The sequence below is a fragment of the Canariomyces notabilis genome, assembly GCF_033297395.1.
Source record: "Canariomyces notabilis strain CBS 508.74 unplaced genomic scaffold N656scaffold_1, whole genome shotgun sequence".
Taxonomy (NCBI): domain Eukaryota; kingdom Fungi; phylum Ascomycota; class Sordariomycetes; order Sordariales; family Chaetomiaceae; genus Canariomyces; species Canariomyces notabilis.
The window spans coordinates 61,206-77,371 of NW_027041823.1; the positions used below are offsets into that span (position 1 = coordinate 61,206).

The 16,166-nt window shown below is 53.4% G+C and overlaps 5 protein-coding genes across 5 annotated transcripts; 3 read left to right on the forward strand and 2 right to left on the reverse strand.

Moving 5' to 3' along the window:
- Window positions 1-180: 180 nt before the first annotated feature.
- N656DRAFT_772933 (HET-domain-containing protein) lies at window positions 181-3,628 on the forward strand. The gene is made up of 2 exons (XM_064813964.1): window positions 181-1,066; window positions 1,160-3,628. Exons 1-2 carry the CDS (start codon window positions 485-487, stop codon window positions 3,572-3,574), a joined length of 2,997 nt encoding a protein of 998 aa, XP_064674510.1. The 5' UTR covers window positions 181-484; the 3' UTR covers window positions 3,575-3,628.
- A 1,582-nt stretch (window positions 3,629-5,210) lies between these two features.
- On the reverse strand, window positions 5,211-7,026 carry N656DRAFT_764269 (uncharacterized protein; the record flags this gene model as incomplete). Its single annotated transcript, XM_064813317.1, has 3 exons — window positions 5,211-6,445; window positions 6,497-6,582; window positions 6,644-7,026. 3 exons carry the CDS (start codon window positions 7,024-7,026, stop codon window positions 5,211-5,213), a joined length of 1,704 nt encoding a protein of 567 aa, XP_064674511.1.
- A 3,334-nt stretch (window positions 7,027-10,360) lies between these two features.
- Window positions 10,361-11,406, reverse strand: N656DRAFT_785830 (S1/P1 nuclease; the record flags this gene model as incomplete). Its single annotated transcript, XM_064816467.1, has 3 exons — window positions 10,361-10,533; window positions 10,627-11,286; window positions 11,346-11,406. The coding sequence occupies 3 exons, from the start codon at window positions 11,404-11,406 to the stop codon at window positions 10,361-10,363; spliced, it is 894 nt and encodes a 297-aa protein (XP_064674512.1).
- Window positions 11,407-12,910: 1,504 nt separating this feature from the next.
- On the forward strand, window positions 12,911-13,612 carry N656DRAFT_803121 (uncharacterized protein; the record flags this gene model as incomplete). The annotated part of the gene is made up of 3 exons (XM_064818322.1): window positions 12,911-13,313; window positions 13,523-13,526; window positions 13,600-13,612. Exons 1-3 carry the CDS (start codon window positions 13,022-13,024, stop codon window positions 13,610-13,612), a joined length of 309 nt encoding a protein of 102 aa, XP_064674513.1. The 5' UTR covers window positions 12,911-13,021.
- Window positions 13,613-14,004: 392 nt separating this feature from the next.
- On the forward strand, window positions 14,005-15,725 carry N656DRAFT_1638 (PQ-loop-domain-containing protein). The gene is made up of 4 exons (XM_064808719.1): window positions 14,005-14,370; window positions 14,424-14,523; window positions 14,595-15,231; window positions 15,303-15,725. The coding sequence occupies exons 1-4, from the start codon at window positions 14,260-14,262 to the stop codon at window positions 15,562-15,564; spliced, it is 1,110 nt and encodes a 369-aa protein (XP_064674514.1). The 5' UTR covers window positions 14,005-14,259; the 3' UTR covers window positions 15,565-15,725.
- Window positions 15,726-16,166: the final 441 nt, after the last annotated feature.

Genomic DNA, 16,166 nt, shown 5'->3' on the forward strand with positions numbered 1-16,166 from the left:
TATGTGTTATAGGTATTGTACATACAAGTATCAAGAGCGACTTTGAATCCAGGCGTGGTAGCGGGGTACGTCACAGCATCGTCTCGACCACCGGCTTAGCATGGATTACCGGTACTTTCATAGGCCCATCGTCAACGAGCTGGGGCTAAGTGATCGTTTGCACTTTCTCCAAGGCAAGGCGTCAACGTCAACTAAAGTACACTTACATGGTGCATCGGCTCTGCTTCGATTCTGTGATTACTAAACTAATGAAGCAAACAGTTACTGGGATTGGAATGGCTAGACTGAAGTCTTTTTGGCCAAGAAATATTTTACCTGTTCAGCTCTGAGCTGGTTAGGTACACAAGCGCCCCGAATCTGCACTGCCCGTCATCTGGGAAACTCGAGGTTATCTCCCCAGATCAGGCTCGAGTTCCTTTGTCTCCGGCTTCTCGACAACCACGGTGCTCAGGGAAACCTCTTGTCTTGTCTCCTTACAGGTAGCATGGCCCATGTACAGCATGCTGACCCAGATGCCACCGTCTGGCAGCCCTACCAATACTCCCCTCTTCCCGATGGGAGCATCCGCCTGCTCGTTTTAGCTCCTTCTGAGGATCCCGAAGTCCCCATATGCTGCCGTCTCGTTGAGTACAGCCTACGAGGGCCGAACGAGAGGCCTGATCTCTTTGAAGCACTCTCATATGTTTGGGGCGGATCAAACAAACCCTGCTCCATCTCAGTTGGATCCGGATTCAGCCTGGCGATTACGGCGAGCTTACACGCAGCGCTGCTTCGCCTTCGGGGCCGCACTTTCGAGAGAGTCATGTGGATTGATGCCGTCTGCATCAACCAGGGAGACTTGATTGAGAGAGCCGCTCAGGTCCGGTTGATGGCAGAGGTCTATTGCCGGGCCTGCCGTGTCATCATCTGGCTTGGCGAAGCCGAAGGCGGTGGCAGCGACCAAGCCCTGAGCGTGATACGAGCGGCGGCTACAAGTGAAGAGAATACCAGATGCTTGGACAACAGAACTAGTAGCACGCAGGCGATTCTCACGCTGCTCCAACGGCCGTGGTTTCAACGCATATGGGTAAGGCTACCTATCTAAGTGTCTTCCATTAGTTTGCTGCGCGCGCGCATCGACACTGTCTAGACCAACTACTAACCTTTCAATATGGATTAGGTTCTCCAGGAAGCCGCGGCGGCCCGGCAGATTGTGGTCAGGTACGGGGCTGACGAGCTCGATGGATACGCCTTCTATCTTGGGCTGCGATCCTTACAGCAAACTAGTGGCGACGATTTGGCGCGACTCTTGAATCTGGTACGGCCAGCCACCTATCTCATGAGCGGCTCCATATTCCGGCCGCGGTCATACAACATTCGTCCTTCGGGCGAAGCGTCCCTGGACATAAGGACACTCGGCGAGTTGATCGACATGTATCATGCTCACCAAGCCACAGACCGCCGGGACAAAGTTTTCGCGCTGCTTGGCATGAGCTCCGATGGTACAAGTACCCTTGACGAGGCTGGTCTGTCGCCCGATTATACCCTTTCCTGGGGGGAAGTCATGCGTCGCGTCGTCAAGTATATCCTCGGTAATCATGTCAAGATTGACACATGGGATGACGAAGAAATGGCGGTGATCAGGGGCAAGGGATACATTATCGGCCGTATTTCTTCTGTGGAAAATGCCATTCATTCCAACGCGGGCCAGACTGTCGACTTCGTGCCGATACACGGCGTCGCGAGCCGTTATACTCTCCACGCCCTGGCAAAGCCCCTTCAGCGAGGGGATCTTGTCTGCCAGCTTCAGGGTGTCTTGAGGCCGGTAGTCATCCGATGGTGCAAGGGTTATTTCTGCGTCATCATGATCGCAGGTCCTTCACTCACGGGAGATGTAAACATAGCTGGAAATGATATTGCGCAACTAGGCCTGCAGACTGACTTTTGGCTCCTGTGGGACTGGCGACGGTTTGGAACAGACTGTGGAGCGCCTGATCAGGAACAATTTCCTCTACTTACAACGAGCCGGGTGGCTGGGAGACCGCACAGTGCCATAGCGGACGTGCTGCACAAGATATCGAGGAAATGGGATACGGGATTGACGTGGGAGAATATCTGGGGGTCCCAGACAGCGACTTCCATGTTTCAAGAAGCCGTGGAGGAATACGAACAGGCTTTTGGGCATGGAGGCCAATATGGCCAGCCCGGAGGGGAGGAATTCAACGAGGGGCAAAAGTGGGCGCACGAGGCCGCAAAGTCGATCAGAATGTTGGCGCACGCAATGGTACAACGGTTATCCGATTCCACCGATCAGAGAGCGCTACCAGGCGACGAGATATGCGTTGAGGAGACGATAACAACGACTGGCGCAGACTTACTGAGCGCCGTGGCGTGGATGAAGGAGGAGGTTTCCGAGATCATGACGCCTGGAAAAACTGCAGAAAATATGTTGAAGCAGGCAATTCACATGAGGATGCAAGCAAAGGGGCCGAATCACCCGGACGTTCTGAAAACAAAGGAAAAGCTCGCAATGAAATGCTGGAGTATTTGGCCAGAAGGCAAAGCGAAAGAATTACTTGAGGAAATAAGGGGGGTGAGAACACTTTTACAGGGGAGCGAACATCCAGATCTACTCTCAACCATGGAGAGAACCGCCGAAATAGGGCCATACAAAGGGTGGGGGAACTCTTGTGCGCAATTCAACGAAATGATAGAGGCGAGGACGCGGCTACACGGCGCTAGGCGCCCCGACACACTGACCAGCAAAGAGAAACTAGCTTACTGGAAAGTATATCAGGCGATCCAGCAGGGCTGGCACTCGTTCATCGAGACGGTGGACTTGTTCAAGCAGGCAATAGAAGAGAGAATGCGCGTCCAAGGGGCCAGCCACCCTGACGTGGCTAGAATCGTCGGCCTGTTCGAGCGAATGGTCAGATGGAATCTCCTTCCAAGACTTCACGTCAAAGAACTGAGAGATATTGAAGTTTTGGCAGGCTGGATGACATACTACGCTATACTTGCGGGGCAGGAGAAAATCTCGCAAGCATCTTTGGCCATGGTCGCAAGATACGAGAGTTCCGATAGGGTGAGGCGACTGCTTGAGTATGAAGGGAAGGAGTTGCGCATCACAGAACCTATTGTTGAAGCAGCGGCGGGGAATCAAGTCCATGGCGTGAAGGTTATGAAACTCCTGCTGGATATTCGAGGGGACGAGATTCCAGTTACGGAGAATCTCTTGAAAGTCGTGGCGTTGAATAGTAATCCGAGTCATTGCGCAGAGATTGCAAGGCTCCTGGTTGAGAGAATGGGGAGCAAGATTCGGGAGCTGATTACAGACGAGGTACTAATGACCGCAACGCGGAATAAATGGGTACGAGATTCCCTCAGCGGCGTAGAGTCACCATTCGAGGTCTTTCTAAACCTGAAAGGGAAGACGAGGATCACAACGGACGTGGTTCGGGCGGCGAGAGAGAGCAGACACGAATGGCGATTGATGGAATATCTCAAGGGGCAAAGAGGCCGTGGGGTTCTGACTATGGACGAATTGGCACACCAGATGATTTCACGATATCCTCAAGTACCTTACTACATATAATTCATTGATGGCGTTGCCTCAGTTCTACTAGTATATAGTAGTTGTCGTCCCTTACATTCGTTGAGATATCATCATGTCGGAGCTGGGCAATGGATAGTTCCAAACCTAGAGCTTGAAGTAGACGATCTCTTCATTGATATGGTACCCGCTTTCGAAGACAATCTGCCTTCCGAGGCGATCTTAGGCTGGGAGTAAGGAAGATCCTTCAAGTTGACAAGATTATCGCCTGTGAGTACTAGTACCTAACTATAACTCGACTTCGGCTCGAACATGGTACGGATGATGGAGATGGCTCGAGATACTTCATGGAGCGCATGTGACTGTGTTGATATATGCCACCAAAGGCTGATCAGGAGCGAATTTTTTGGGCCACCGCGCAAGTTCAGACGGTCACGGTGTTCAAGAGGATATATGGAGGGGCAAAACCATCAACAAGTAAGGGCATTCAGCCCGATTCCTGTTCCGAGTCCCACTCCGCCCTTCCATGCTCGCCTGCATGGACATTCATTATGTGCATACTTCGTACATAAGCGACTTTACGCTCGGCCCGCCGCCGTATCAAGTTTCACCCGACAGGCTAAGCGCTCAAACCTGCCACAGTTCGGGTTTCCGGCCGGGCGAATCCACACCCGATGCGGGAGAGGGAAACAAGTGCGGTGTGGCAGCGGGAGTCCAGGACATGACAAATCGCCCAACCGCCCAGGGACAGGGGTATGAGACCCGCGCCACGGCAAGTACCTAGGAGGGGATATAGAGCAGAGTCCCGATGAAACAAGATCCGGGTTGCAAAACCCTTTGGCTGCCTGCCTCGCCTGTCAAGCTCGTCGGTCTTGTTTTCCTTACTCTTCTTCAAGCCAAATCACATGGTTAGGTAGAGGTAGTAGCAGGTTGGCAGGCAAGATTACATTGTAGCAAGCTAACCCAAGCAAAGCCCGTCACAGACCGGAAGGGTCGATTTCGCCGCCCCTTTCTCTATGACCACCAAGTCCACTACCAGCTATACTGATCCTTACCTTACCCCTTTTCCTGCCTCTCCAAATTCAGCATTAGTTGCTTGTATGCCGTGAACCTTCATAATCGCAAAGAAAAATGTCATAAAATCGCCATACTGACAACGACCACATCGCGGAGGCATAGGGGAGTAGCAGCGATGAAGCAAAAAAGATAGATAGAGGATCCAAAATAACGACCGAGAGCGTCTTCCAATTCTTTTCTAGAACAAAAAAGGGAGAAGATACGTTCTCGCCACTCAACCCCAATGGTTAACACCTGTCAACCATCCAGCAAAAACACCAACAGACCACAGATTACCTAGATGTAGAAAATAGAAAAGAATATGGTACACACTCCCGTCCGTCGACAAAACTATCAGCGCCAGCAGAGCCTTCGTACAAACAACGTGGACCGAGACGGCACGCCGGGCGAACGAAGGCCGGAAGACCAGGGTATCAAGAAGGCCCAGAATCCGTCAACCACGCGATGCCGACGGTTCAGAATGGGACTCGCGCCCCACTTTCTCTGGTATACCGGAGTCGGGGGCAACGGGTCCGTTGGCTTTTGCACGCGGAGCGGCGCTGTGCTGGAGGTCGGGTCAAGGCGGGCACATGTGCGGGAAACGAAAGAAGAAGGGGGCTCTCTAGGCGGCAGCACGGCATGCGGCTTCTTGCGCGTTGCAGTCGGCAACGGACGCCCCCTGGGCTTGCCCTGAGTTCACAGCGTTGGCGCAGCCATTGTTCTGGATGGCGCAGGCGCGCTGCACGGCCGCTTCCCGGTTGACGAAGGTGGCGCCGTTCACCGAGAAGGGCCGGGCAGCATCACCACTGTCTTCTACTGCGGGCGCCTCGACACCGCCAATGGCACCACCAGCATTAGCCCCAGCGTTGGCGTTGGCGTCAGCGTTGGCATTTTGACCGCCTTGCTGCTTGCCCTGGCCCCCTTGGTTCTTTCCTTGGTTCTTGCCCTGGCCGGCGTTGCCACCAGCGTTGGCATTGTCGCCAGCATTGGCATTGCCACCGGCGTTGCCGTTTTGGTTACCCTGGTTCTTGCCTTGGCCGGCGTTGTTGTTTTGGTTGCCCTGGTTCTTGCCCTGGCCGGCGTTGCCACCAGCGTTGGCATTGTCGCCAGCATTGGCATTGCCACCGGCGTTGCCGTTTTGGTTACCCTGGTTCTTGCCTTGGCCGGCGTTGTTGTTTTGGTTGCCCTGGTTCTTGCCCTGGCCAGCGTTGTTGTTCCCGGCGTTGTTGTTGTTGCCAGCGTTGTTGTTGTTCCCAGCGTTGTTGTTGTTGCCAGCGTTGTTGTTGTTCCCAGCGTTGTTGTTGCCAGCGTTGTTGTTGTTTCCGCCGTTGTTGTTGCCAGCGTTGTTGTTGTTCCCGCCGTTGTTGTTGTTATTGCCATTGCCATTACCGCAGGCACCGCCTACGCTAAAGTAACGACAATCTTCCTGGGCGCCACGCTGGGCAACAGGCATCACAATAGGCTGGTGGTTGGAAGCGCTGGTAATGGTGCAGCAACGGTAGCAGCCAGCAGGCAGACCGCCGTCCACCACAGCTTGGAGCACACCCTGACCGTTTCCGGCATCGTTGATCCCCTTGAAGAAGACGAATTGGGTTGGGTCAAGGGGCGTTTGGGGATTCAACGTGTTACCGGTATCCTGGATCGTGACATGAGTGTGGCCGATGATCTGACCTGCGCCGTTGAGATCCTGGGGGGCCGAGTAGTAGGTGCTCGTGGCGTTGGTGAAGGAGCCGAGCTGCATGTTTTGCACGTTGACAACGACGTTGAAGGTCGTGAGCGCTTCCAGATCGTCAAAATTGTTGGGGTTGGTAATGACGGTAGAGACCATCCGATTGACAGAGGGAATCTTGCCCATGGCTGCTCATAGTTAGCGAGGATTCTGACTCGAACAGGCTCGGTTCTACCTACGGATACCGTTGCAGGAGCCATCCCTGTTCTGCAGACCGTTGGTCAAAGTCTCGCCAGCGCAGAAATTGATGAAATTGGCGTTGTCACTGTGAGAACTGCGGTTAGCGACTGCAGGTCAAACTCTGGCTCCTGATCTGTTCGACGTACGTGGCAGAGTTGACCTGACCATCAGCGGGGACCGCGCCGTTCTGGCCGGTTGATTGCGAACCGGTCTGAATGGCGTTGGGGGCAAGGCAAGTCTCGGTGGCCCCATTATTGTTGCCCCCGTTATTGTTGTTGTTGTTGTTGTTATTGTTATTGTTGCCGTTGTTGTTGTTGTTGCCTCCCTGGTTCTGGTTGTTGTTGTTCCCGCCCTGGTTCTGGTTGTTGTTGTTGTTGTTGTTGTTGCCACCCTGACCGCCATTGAACTTTCCGTTGAACCTGTTCTGCCGTCGTTCCAACGCAATCGGGGACCTGTACTGATGAACCGAGGCAGCCTCGGCAACCATGGCCAGACCCATGAGGGCCGCCACCGCAGTCTTCATCAACATGCTGGGCAGATGTTCCTTTTCGAAACCGGCGGGTCGTCGAGAAGAAGTCGTCAAGCTCCGCGGGAGCCGTGTCGCGAATCGAGAGGAAAAGATGGTTCCAGACCGTCAGAAACAAGAGTATTGATGAAAGGAGTGGTTGGCGACAACTGGTGTCGACAATAAAGGTTGATAGGGATGTACAAGTAGGTACAACCCACGTCTGAAAGGAACGAATGGAAGAAGAAAACAAAGAAGACGACACACTACCGCCACACAGAGCAAGAATGGGACATGGTCAGAAAAGAAGGGCAAGACTGGAGTGGTGAGGCCGGTAAGGGCTATTATAAGGCTGCACGGCTCCCGGACTATCCAGCGAGGAGGATGTGGGCTGCGACGACGATCCGACGACAACGCCAAGGATTCGTTTCTTATGCCCCGGCACTGCCAAGGAGTTTCGACTGCCCAGATATCCCCAGCAACTCCAGGCAAGGGAACCATAAGGGAAGTATGGAATAAGGGAGACAAGGTAGCAAAAGACGGCGGTGCCAAGCCTTCCGCGACCAGGAACCCAGACACATGGCGAGCGAGAGAGAGCAAGGATTTGTTTTCTCCACGCTTCCAAAACGCGGGTGTGTGCAGGGCAGAGAAGAGACAGGGGCGTGATGTCAGAATCGTCTGACTGAGTAGGACAGGGAAGAGGAAAAGTCCTGTGTCAAACACCCTGATGAAAAAGACTTTTCACTACCTCCTTCCTAGGGCCAGCAGGGTCTGGTCCCTGAAGCAGGACCGTTCGCCACTACCGCTGGGAGGAAGATGTTGGGAACTGGCAAGAGCATCCTGTTGGGACTTTAGAGATCAGAATGCCGGAAACAGAAGGAGCGCCTTGGATCCTGCAAATAGGATTGGTGCGCTGCTGAGATGTCGTGCGTAGCTAGAGATCGGAAGAAAGCGACCTTCTTGGCCGATTTAGCCAGCCGCCGATGATCGTAGTAACCATAAGTGTAGCAGAGGCCTTCTTCGACGGCCAGGCAGCGAGACGCTTGCCCAACGTTCAGATGAAAGCGTTAGGCCTGCGTGCCCTGTCAGTTTGTGTGCTACGACACCTAGCGCAGGGAAAGGGAAAAGGTTCAGCGCCAAACTCAAATGTCGCCTTCTCCAACACCGGGATCTATGGGTTGAAAGTTGAGGCTGCTTCTGTGCCAGATGTCCACGGCAACCCTGACTCGTCCCAGCTTTTATCCAATCAAGAGGCCGGATCGCGCCGATCGCGCATCTTGTGTCTCGGGATGAAGCGCAAGCGAGCGAGCATTAACCTCCGCACCCCCTCCCCCACACCTTCCAATGCCCCACTTACCTTATCCACGCGCATTCTCAGCCGGCCAGAGCGATCCCTGACTTTCAAAAATCAACCCATATCAACCACCACCGGCAGGAACCCAGTCCAAGGTGCCGATTGACGGTTCCTTGTCAGCGGAACATCGGCTTATCGGCATGACGGCGAACATCAGGAGTACACCTTGCTGAGCCGAGGGGGAGGTGCTGCGAGCTCCGTGCTCGCCGCCCCCGCGCTGGTGTCGATATCCTTCCTCTGTATCAGAACTCTCCGCCGAGGATCGATTGAGGCAGTTTGCAGTATCCTCAGTTTCCCACTAACAAACCCTTTTGTGCGAGGACATATCACATTGGATGATGAGACTACTGTACGGTCTTCTCTCCAGCTGACTTGGGACTGCCGATTGGGTCGCCCTATCACCGCCGTCGATCCGAGACCTGAATTCAAGGGCGCCATCCGTTAGTTCTGTTGCACTTCGGATGGTTGGGCTACTGCAGAACTATGGGATTCAAACCAGACTAAAGTGTACCTTATGGTTCGTAGGTTTGTTCCTGGCAGTTTGGCAGAATGACACTCTTCCTGATCCCCCTGGATTTGGATTACGGGGTTCCATAGCCTGGATGACTTCGGTCTAGTGTACTTCGTACACAGGGCTGTCATCCCCACGTTGAGCCGCACGCCGCACACATGCAGCATTCAACACCGATGGTCTCTGAGGAACTTACCGCCTTGACGCTGATGCTACCCAGACTGTCCTTGCAGAAGCTCGCTCACAGGGTCTGGCAACGATATATGGACCAGGACGAAGTAGAGTAATAAAGCAACGAATATAAAGTTATGTCAAAGACCCGGCAAGGAATCCGAGTGCAACCTGACCGAAACAAGCTTGTTTTTAGGGGTTTGCCTACACTACACGAGCCTTGTTTCATTGCAATGTCCATCCCTGCCATTGATTCCATTGCCTCTCTACGGAGTAAGTTGGGTGCGTATCCTGAGGTACTCTAAACTCGAGGGGATGTCGGGAAACACGGCACACTTGAATGGCAGCTACCTAGGCTTCCTGATGTCACGGGGCGACAGAGGTTCCAAGGCAATGGTTTTCGTAACTCGAATTTCTGAGACTGCTGAGGGCTGGTGCTGACTACAGTACCCTTTTAGGAGTCGCCCCGTAAGGGCAAGCTTACCATATACTTGTAACCTTACGGTGACGGGACCCAACTTCAATTATATCGTCCCATATCTTCATCCTAGGCAGACAATTCAGGCCTACAGCCGCTTTCGAAAGTGTAAGATCGGATTACAGAAACAAGCGTCGGCAAGCGGGGAGAGGCTCCAAGCGCGATGCTCGGCGGCAAACGTGGTGAAGCTCACCCCTGTTCAGGATGAGACGACGCAACGCTCCTGGTATCTCCCCTCAGCTTCCCGCACCTCCCATTCTCCCATCAAGTAGATAATTTCTCGCTGCTTTGAAACGCTGCAGATTGTTCTCTAAACCAAGCCCCTAATCTTGTGCAGTTGATGAAGGGCCTAAGAAACGGAAAATATGCCGCTGACTGTCAATCGCTACGTTCACCTGTTCAGGCCGCAATTATTCGCATAATTGCCCCAATCGAATACCTAGGGGGGCAGAATACAGCGCTGGGTCTACACTTCAAGCTCCTGACGTTGTATGTTGCAATATCGGCAAACCGTGACCTGGGATCGCCGGAACGAAACAATAGGAACGGCGGATATGCTCGGCCAAGCCTGCTGCCGCCATCAACTCTCGGTGTCGCATCGGTTCGATGACGCTCAGCGGGAGATCACGCATGGGATGTTTGCTTCGCCTAGGCGAGGAGCACGTTTCCATCGCTCCTCGAATGTCATGCGCGATCATGGATGATGATCACTTCTCAAAAGGTCCCAATCAAAGACGCAAGATGCGTCAAGGTTCAAAAGATGTGCCGCTCCAACTACCGCTGGCGGGGACGATCCCTTCCTCGTCCTTAGATCCTGACTGCGCCGATGAACTACTCACAGACCCTACAGATCTCCTGGTGATGGCTGATTGCGCAAGCTCGAAACGATCAAGTCCATCCAGGCCGCCAAACGGTAACCCGCCTTCGCGATTTGCGCCTCCACTACGGGAGCCGCGGCTTCGTAGTACTTTGAGCCCAGTTCCTGGCCGACAATGGCATCTGGGCCTTGAGGTAGGACTAAGGATTAGACGGCGACAGGTTAGCCATAAGGAACTGCTAGATCTCTAAGGCAAGGGACCATCGTTCTGCTGCGGGAGATTCAACACTCACCAGTCGTGCAAACGACCGCGTTGCTCTCGGTTGCCCAGGACAGGGCTGTAGACCTTGGGTCCGACACGTTCGTGGCTTTCAGCCATTCGTCCTTGGCCGAGAGGAATTTGCCCTCGTTGATCTCCGTCGTGAGCACATCGGCCCAGCGCTTGGCCGCCTCGTAGGGCTTTCTGTGGATGCCGCCCACCAGTTTCTCCGGAATGCTCGTATCCCAGACGTGGTGTAGGTTGAAGTTCCTGCCATCAAACAGCACGTGGATGCCGTTACCACCCCGCGCAACGTCCTCAGTGTGCAGCGGCTGGTGAATGTCTCCAACAAAGTGCACGACAAACTTGGCCGCCATGGCGCGCTCCGAGACGTGCAGCTCCGTATCTAGCAGTCGGGTCGTGTAGTTGTGCAGCGCGCTCACGACGCAACCCTCCTTCTTGCAGTCGCGCTCGTAGTCGATGCCGCAGTACGTCGGCGGACTGTCCTTGGCGTCGATGAAGTGGAAGGGGCCCGTAAACCGGCCCCATCTGGTGTAACGGAGCGAGTCGGCCCATGTCGCAACGCCAGCGAGGTAGTGTTCGGTGTCGTTGCGGAGGAGGCCTTGGAAGAAAGCTGTTGTCTCATTCGACACAAAGTTGCTGGCGAGGTATGCCACGGTGATGTGCCCAAAGCCTGTTCAAGCCCAAGATTTAGCTTTTGGTCAGGCACAACGGGTCCACGAGCTATCTTACCGCCCCATGCCACCACCCCGGGCAAGGCTGTGACGCCCAAAGTTAGTAATGATATCCTCATGGTCGACCGGTTCGTCCGCTTCAAATTATGATATTGGAAATAAGGCTTTGGACGGTGTTTCTCGACAGTATAGCGTGCGGTATATTCTATCTCAACAGAAGAGATGAGAAAGACTCACGTCATGAGTAGTGTAGAACATCCCACTTTTGATGTCGACTTCTCAGTCAGCTGCGCAAGGCTGACCTTGTGCTCAGCCCGTCGCTGGATGCGAGTTGCCGGAGAAACGCGCCGACAAATCAGCGAGTCGTGTCGGCAATCTAGCCCCACGTGTCGCAACCAGGGTTTATCGAGGGTCAAGTGGCCGAGGTCTTCTTTGTCTTGCGACCTGAATCTCTCGACCGTCGCACGCTATGTCACACAATATGCTGAGATGGAGGTACGTATTGCCAACAGCAGTTCTAGGTATCTACCTGTATTTTCATTGCGTCTGAAGCGTATGTACAATACAACCCTTGTTTGTTAGTTGGCGCAATACTCCCCACCACTTCACCTTCCCTTCTCTAGCAAAGGTCTGAAGCCGCTGCATCCAACCAATCCGCCAGATTTGACCCACATCTCCTCGATCTTGAGGTTTCTCCCTAAGACAAGGAGGTCAATCAGCGATAGAACACTTCAAACTTCATCGAATTCAATCTGAATTGAAACTGAAGCTCTATGGGCTTAAGAGCCCTTCACTAGGAGGAATGCAAGTTGTATTGACGGTTTTTTCCTTATCTGTATATTTCGCCCCACCTGAAGTACCGAGCTAACGAACAAACAAGGGGGATATTGTAGATATCTACCTTAAAATCAGGGTCAGAAAAAAGATTTACATTTCTACCTCACATACGCGACTGCGTCTTACAACGCGTCTCCCTACATACCACCCACAACATTCAAATCATCACATCTTCGTCAATTTGAGGCTAAAATGCGTGGTTTCAGTATAGAATTGTCGCCCAATATCTGCTCTATCCATTGGAATAGGAAGCATCTTACTCCCGAGGAGCGGGCATCTATAGTTACCACGCGAATGGCAGGTATACCCCGCAGGGTCCTGGCCTAGAACTTTGAGTATAACGAAGCTACTATATCCTATACTTGCCAGCGCTTCTGGGCCTACAATACCGTTAAGACTACCCTACGCAGTAGCTGGCCTAAGAAGCTGAATGCTGCCTAGGTCTGGTATATAGTTTAGATAGTTAAAAGGGACCCCTATATTTCCTAGGCTTGCCTACTTGCAAGTAGCCTTAAGTGTATAGCTAAGAGCACCCTCTAGAAGGTCTTAGGCTAGCATTAGAAGTGCAAATACTATACCATCAAGCGAATTTAGCTTACAGTCGAAGGAGCAGCCAAGAGGCTTGCCTATACGTGTAACCTAGGGCGCAAGGAGGACAAAATGCTAGCGGTATAGCTCCTAGCGCAAGTGGTATCCTGGGCTGACCAAATTCAGGGGATTTACTCTGACGAATTGTCGGTCTAGACCGCCCTGGAGACAAAGAATAGCTAGGTTTTCCATATCCCAGAGCAGAAGTACAATAAAGAGGTCGTCAATATTACCAGCCACGTCAAGTCCAAGATCACTATCATAGTATAAGGGGCCATCTAGAAGGGAGGGAGGTCCCCGCTAGGCATCATGATCAGGGACTCAGCTTTTAAGAAGAATAGGTATACTGCCAACAGCTATATTGCAGCTCTGGAGGAGAGTTTGGCTCCCTACTACTCTCCTGAGAGGTTTTTTCTCCAGGATAACGCGAAGATCCACGTGGCCAGGAAGACGACTAACTGGCTGGAGCGGCACAGAATCTGGGTTCAGGAGCACCCTCCTCACAGCCCAAACCTCAACTCAATTGAGCACGTCTGGAAGAAAATAAAGGAAATCCTACGTAGGGACTTCCCTGGCCTACATTTGCTCAAGAAGAACGAAGGTAATATCGCCACGGTCGAAGAGGCCCTGAGGGTTGCGTGGGAGAGGGTGCCCAGGACCTTATTGACAAGGCTGATTGATTCCATACCTAGGCACTTAGCTGCAGTGCGCAAGGCAAAGGGTTGGTATATCAAGTATTGAAGGCCTGTCAAATAGCTTTAAATTGAACGTATTCTTGGGCAAATTGGCCTTAAATTGACTGCGTTATAGGTGTGTAAGTCAGAGTAGTCAAATTGGGGTGGAATGAGTAGGGTGAATGTAAACCTTTTTTCTGACTATAACTTTAGGTCAATGTGTTGACCGCCGATAAGGCTGCGTCTCGCGCACATATCACCTACAATACACTTTCTTGTAAACTACTGGACTGTGTGTTTGTACAGTACAAAATACTGTACCGTACTTACATCCACTTACATGATAGATGGCCAATGTGCTCTGTAATCAGCCGGCCGCCACTGGCTGATAGTGAACCGGCCCCGCGCCTAAGGTACTCCGTACTCTCGAGAGTCGACAGCATCGCAGAATGCGGGGTTTACCTCATAGGGGCCTGTCAATACCACCTGCTTTCATCATTTGCTCGCGTGTGTCCCGTGCATCGGTGAGTTCTCATGCAGGGTTTTCTCGGTGATGCAGATGCGCACTGCGATCTGTCCAATCAAACAGCAAGCCACAAACTGGGGTGAGCCGTCAATCATCGTGAGCCCGGGTTTGCAATATCTTATCTTTGCAGCAGATCAGCGCCGACCGATAAGCCACAGCAACATGCTCCTCTGAGTCTCTGACTACAACATTCAACTGCAGCCTGCACACTTGGAGCTCGATGGCAGGGCGGTAACTGTCCGTCACCGACGCCCTCAATTTTACCCTATATAACTCGTCAAACTTCTACCCATATACACGGAACCCGTTCCACGATCCTCTTTGTGAGACCCGACAGCCTCACCGCCATGCGAGGTTTTGTCGCCACCATTCCGGAGGCCCTGAAGGCGCCAGCCGTTGGGGAGGTGCTGTCGGGCATCTTTGGCAGCGTCAGCTTGACGGCATGGATATGCCTTCTGGTAAGCATTACAGAACCTCGAGTCCAGACGTCAATGGCTGACAGCACTTGCAGCTCCCGCAGCTTATCACCAACTACAAAGCCCAGAGCGCGGATGCTTTATCCATGAAATTTCTCCTAATCTGGCTGCTCGGTGACATCTCCAACCTTTCCGGTGCGTGCCCCTTGTCCTTCCCGGCCTTGCGCACCATCCCATCAGATCTTTCCGTTAATCCTGTCCGCCAGGCGCCCTCTTCACAAACCTCGCACCCTCAACAATAGCCTTGGCCAGCTACTTTTGCTTCGCCGACTTGATCCTCATTAGCCAATGCACCTACTACAACACCATCAACGCCCGCCGCCGTGCCCGTGAGCAGCAACACCTCCACCATCACCATCATCACCACCACCATCCTCTCCCCCGCCGCGCGTCATCAACGATAAGCACCGGCCAGGAGGACACGTGCGCCGTGACCGATGCAGTCTTGCCCACCGAAGAATCGCCCCTCCTGCACCACGAGCAGGAGCATCCCCACCTACAGGGTACCCGGGCGCGGAGCGACTCGACAGGCCTGCCGGGCTCGTACCGGCGGCGGCAGCGGCGCGAGAGCAGCGGGCTGGACCCGCTGACGCGCATCATCACAGGCGAGGACGACACGCCTGACAGCAACCCCTGGCTGCACAACGCCGTCAGCCTGGCCGCCGTGTGGGTGGTGGGCGCGGCGGGCTGGTTCGTGAGCTACAAGATGGGCGCGTGGGACGTCGCCGACGGTGGTGGTGGTGGTGGGCCGTCTGTTCCCGACGACGGAGAGCTGGTGCCGGTTGAGCCGGTCGCGCTGGTAGGTATGGTGTTGGGGTATTTTAGTGCGGTTTGCTACCTGTGGTGAGTTTTTCCTTTTCCCCTCTACTTGTTTCCTTCTGGCGGGGAAATAGGCTAATGGACCGGTCCTTTAGTGCGCGCATCCCGCAGATCATCAAGAATTACCGCGAAAAGTCGTGTGAAGGGTTGGCGCTTCTGTTCTTCCTGCTGTCGCTGACGGGCAATTTCACGTACGGCGCCAGCGTCATCTCGTATTCCCAGGACCCAGACTACTTTGTGAGGGCTCTGCCTTGGCTGCTGGGCTCGCTGGGCACCATGGTGGAGGATTCAATCATCTTCGTCCAGTTCCGGATATACTCTCCCAAGAGAGTGCTGAAGGCCGGTGCGGCTGCTTAACGCTGGACATTCTGGGACTTTGGGACTTCACTCCTGGCGCACACGGGGGGTTATAATGATTTTTGATGGCTCGTCTTGGAAATCGGTGATGGTTGGATCCGACAGGGAGAACCTCATGAGTTGATGGCAAGGCATGGGCGTGACATGGGCTCGGTACTTGCGTGTTCCTGCATAGCTGCATGGTCTATTTGCATTTCTTGGGGCGTCAGGGCTCTAGGGCTTCAGACTGGAATGTCAGTTCTTTCTCTTGCATTTTGGGCATTCGTTGTTCGCATGGCCGGTCATGTTCAGTTGATTTTTCCGTGCACCAATTTATCTGAGTTATCTGCGCAGTTGTGTCCGTCCTCCATCGCCCCGCTGTGCTGGGAGCGTTGTGGCTTTCTCCATCAATGGGTTGCTAGGTATGATACTCGTTCTTGGATGTGGTCTCAGGGTATATATATCATACTGAAGATGTTTTTGAGGAATGGAAGACCTGGTCCAACGTGTCTGAACGGAAAGATTTGCACGCCCTTTTGGTATGCACATGCGGCAAGAGTAAACCCTATGGAAACGGACAATTTCAGGGCTCTCTCGGCGGACAGGTTGATCATTGATCTTAT

Coding starts and splice junctions, on each gene's coding strand:
- N656DRAFT_772933 (XM_064813964.1), top strand. CDS start 485: ATGGCCCATGTACAGCATGCTGACCCAGATGCCACCGTCTGGCAGCCC. Junction 1,067..1,159: donor CGTGGTTTCAACGCATATGG/GTAAGGCTACCT, acceptor AATATGGATTAG/GTTCTCCAGGAAGCCGCGGC.
- N656DRAFT_1638 (XM_064808719.1), top strand. CDS start 14,260: ATGCGAGGTTTTGTCGCCACCATTCCGGAGGCCCTGAAGGCGCCAGCC. Junction 14,371..14,423: donor CGGCATGGATATGCCTTCTG/GTAAGCATTACA, acceptor CAGCACTTGCAG/CTCCCGCAGCTTATCACCAA. Junction 14,524..14,594: donor TGACATCTCCAACCTTTCCG/GTGCGTGCCCCT, acceptor CCTGTCCGCCAG/GCGCCCTCTTCACAAACCTC.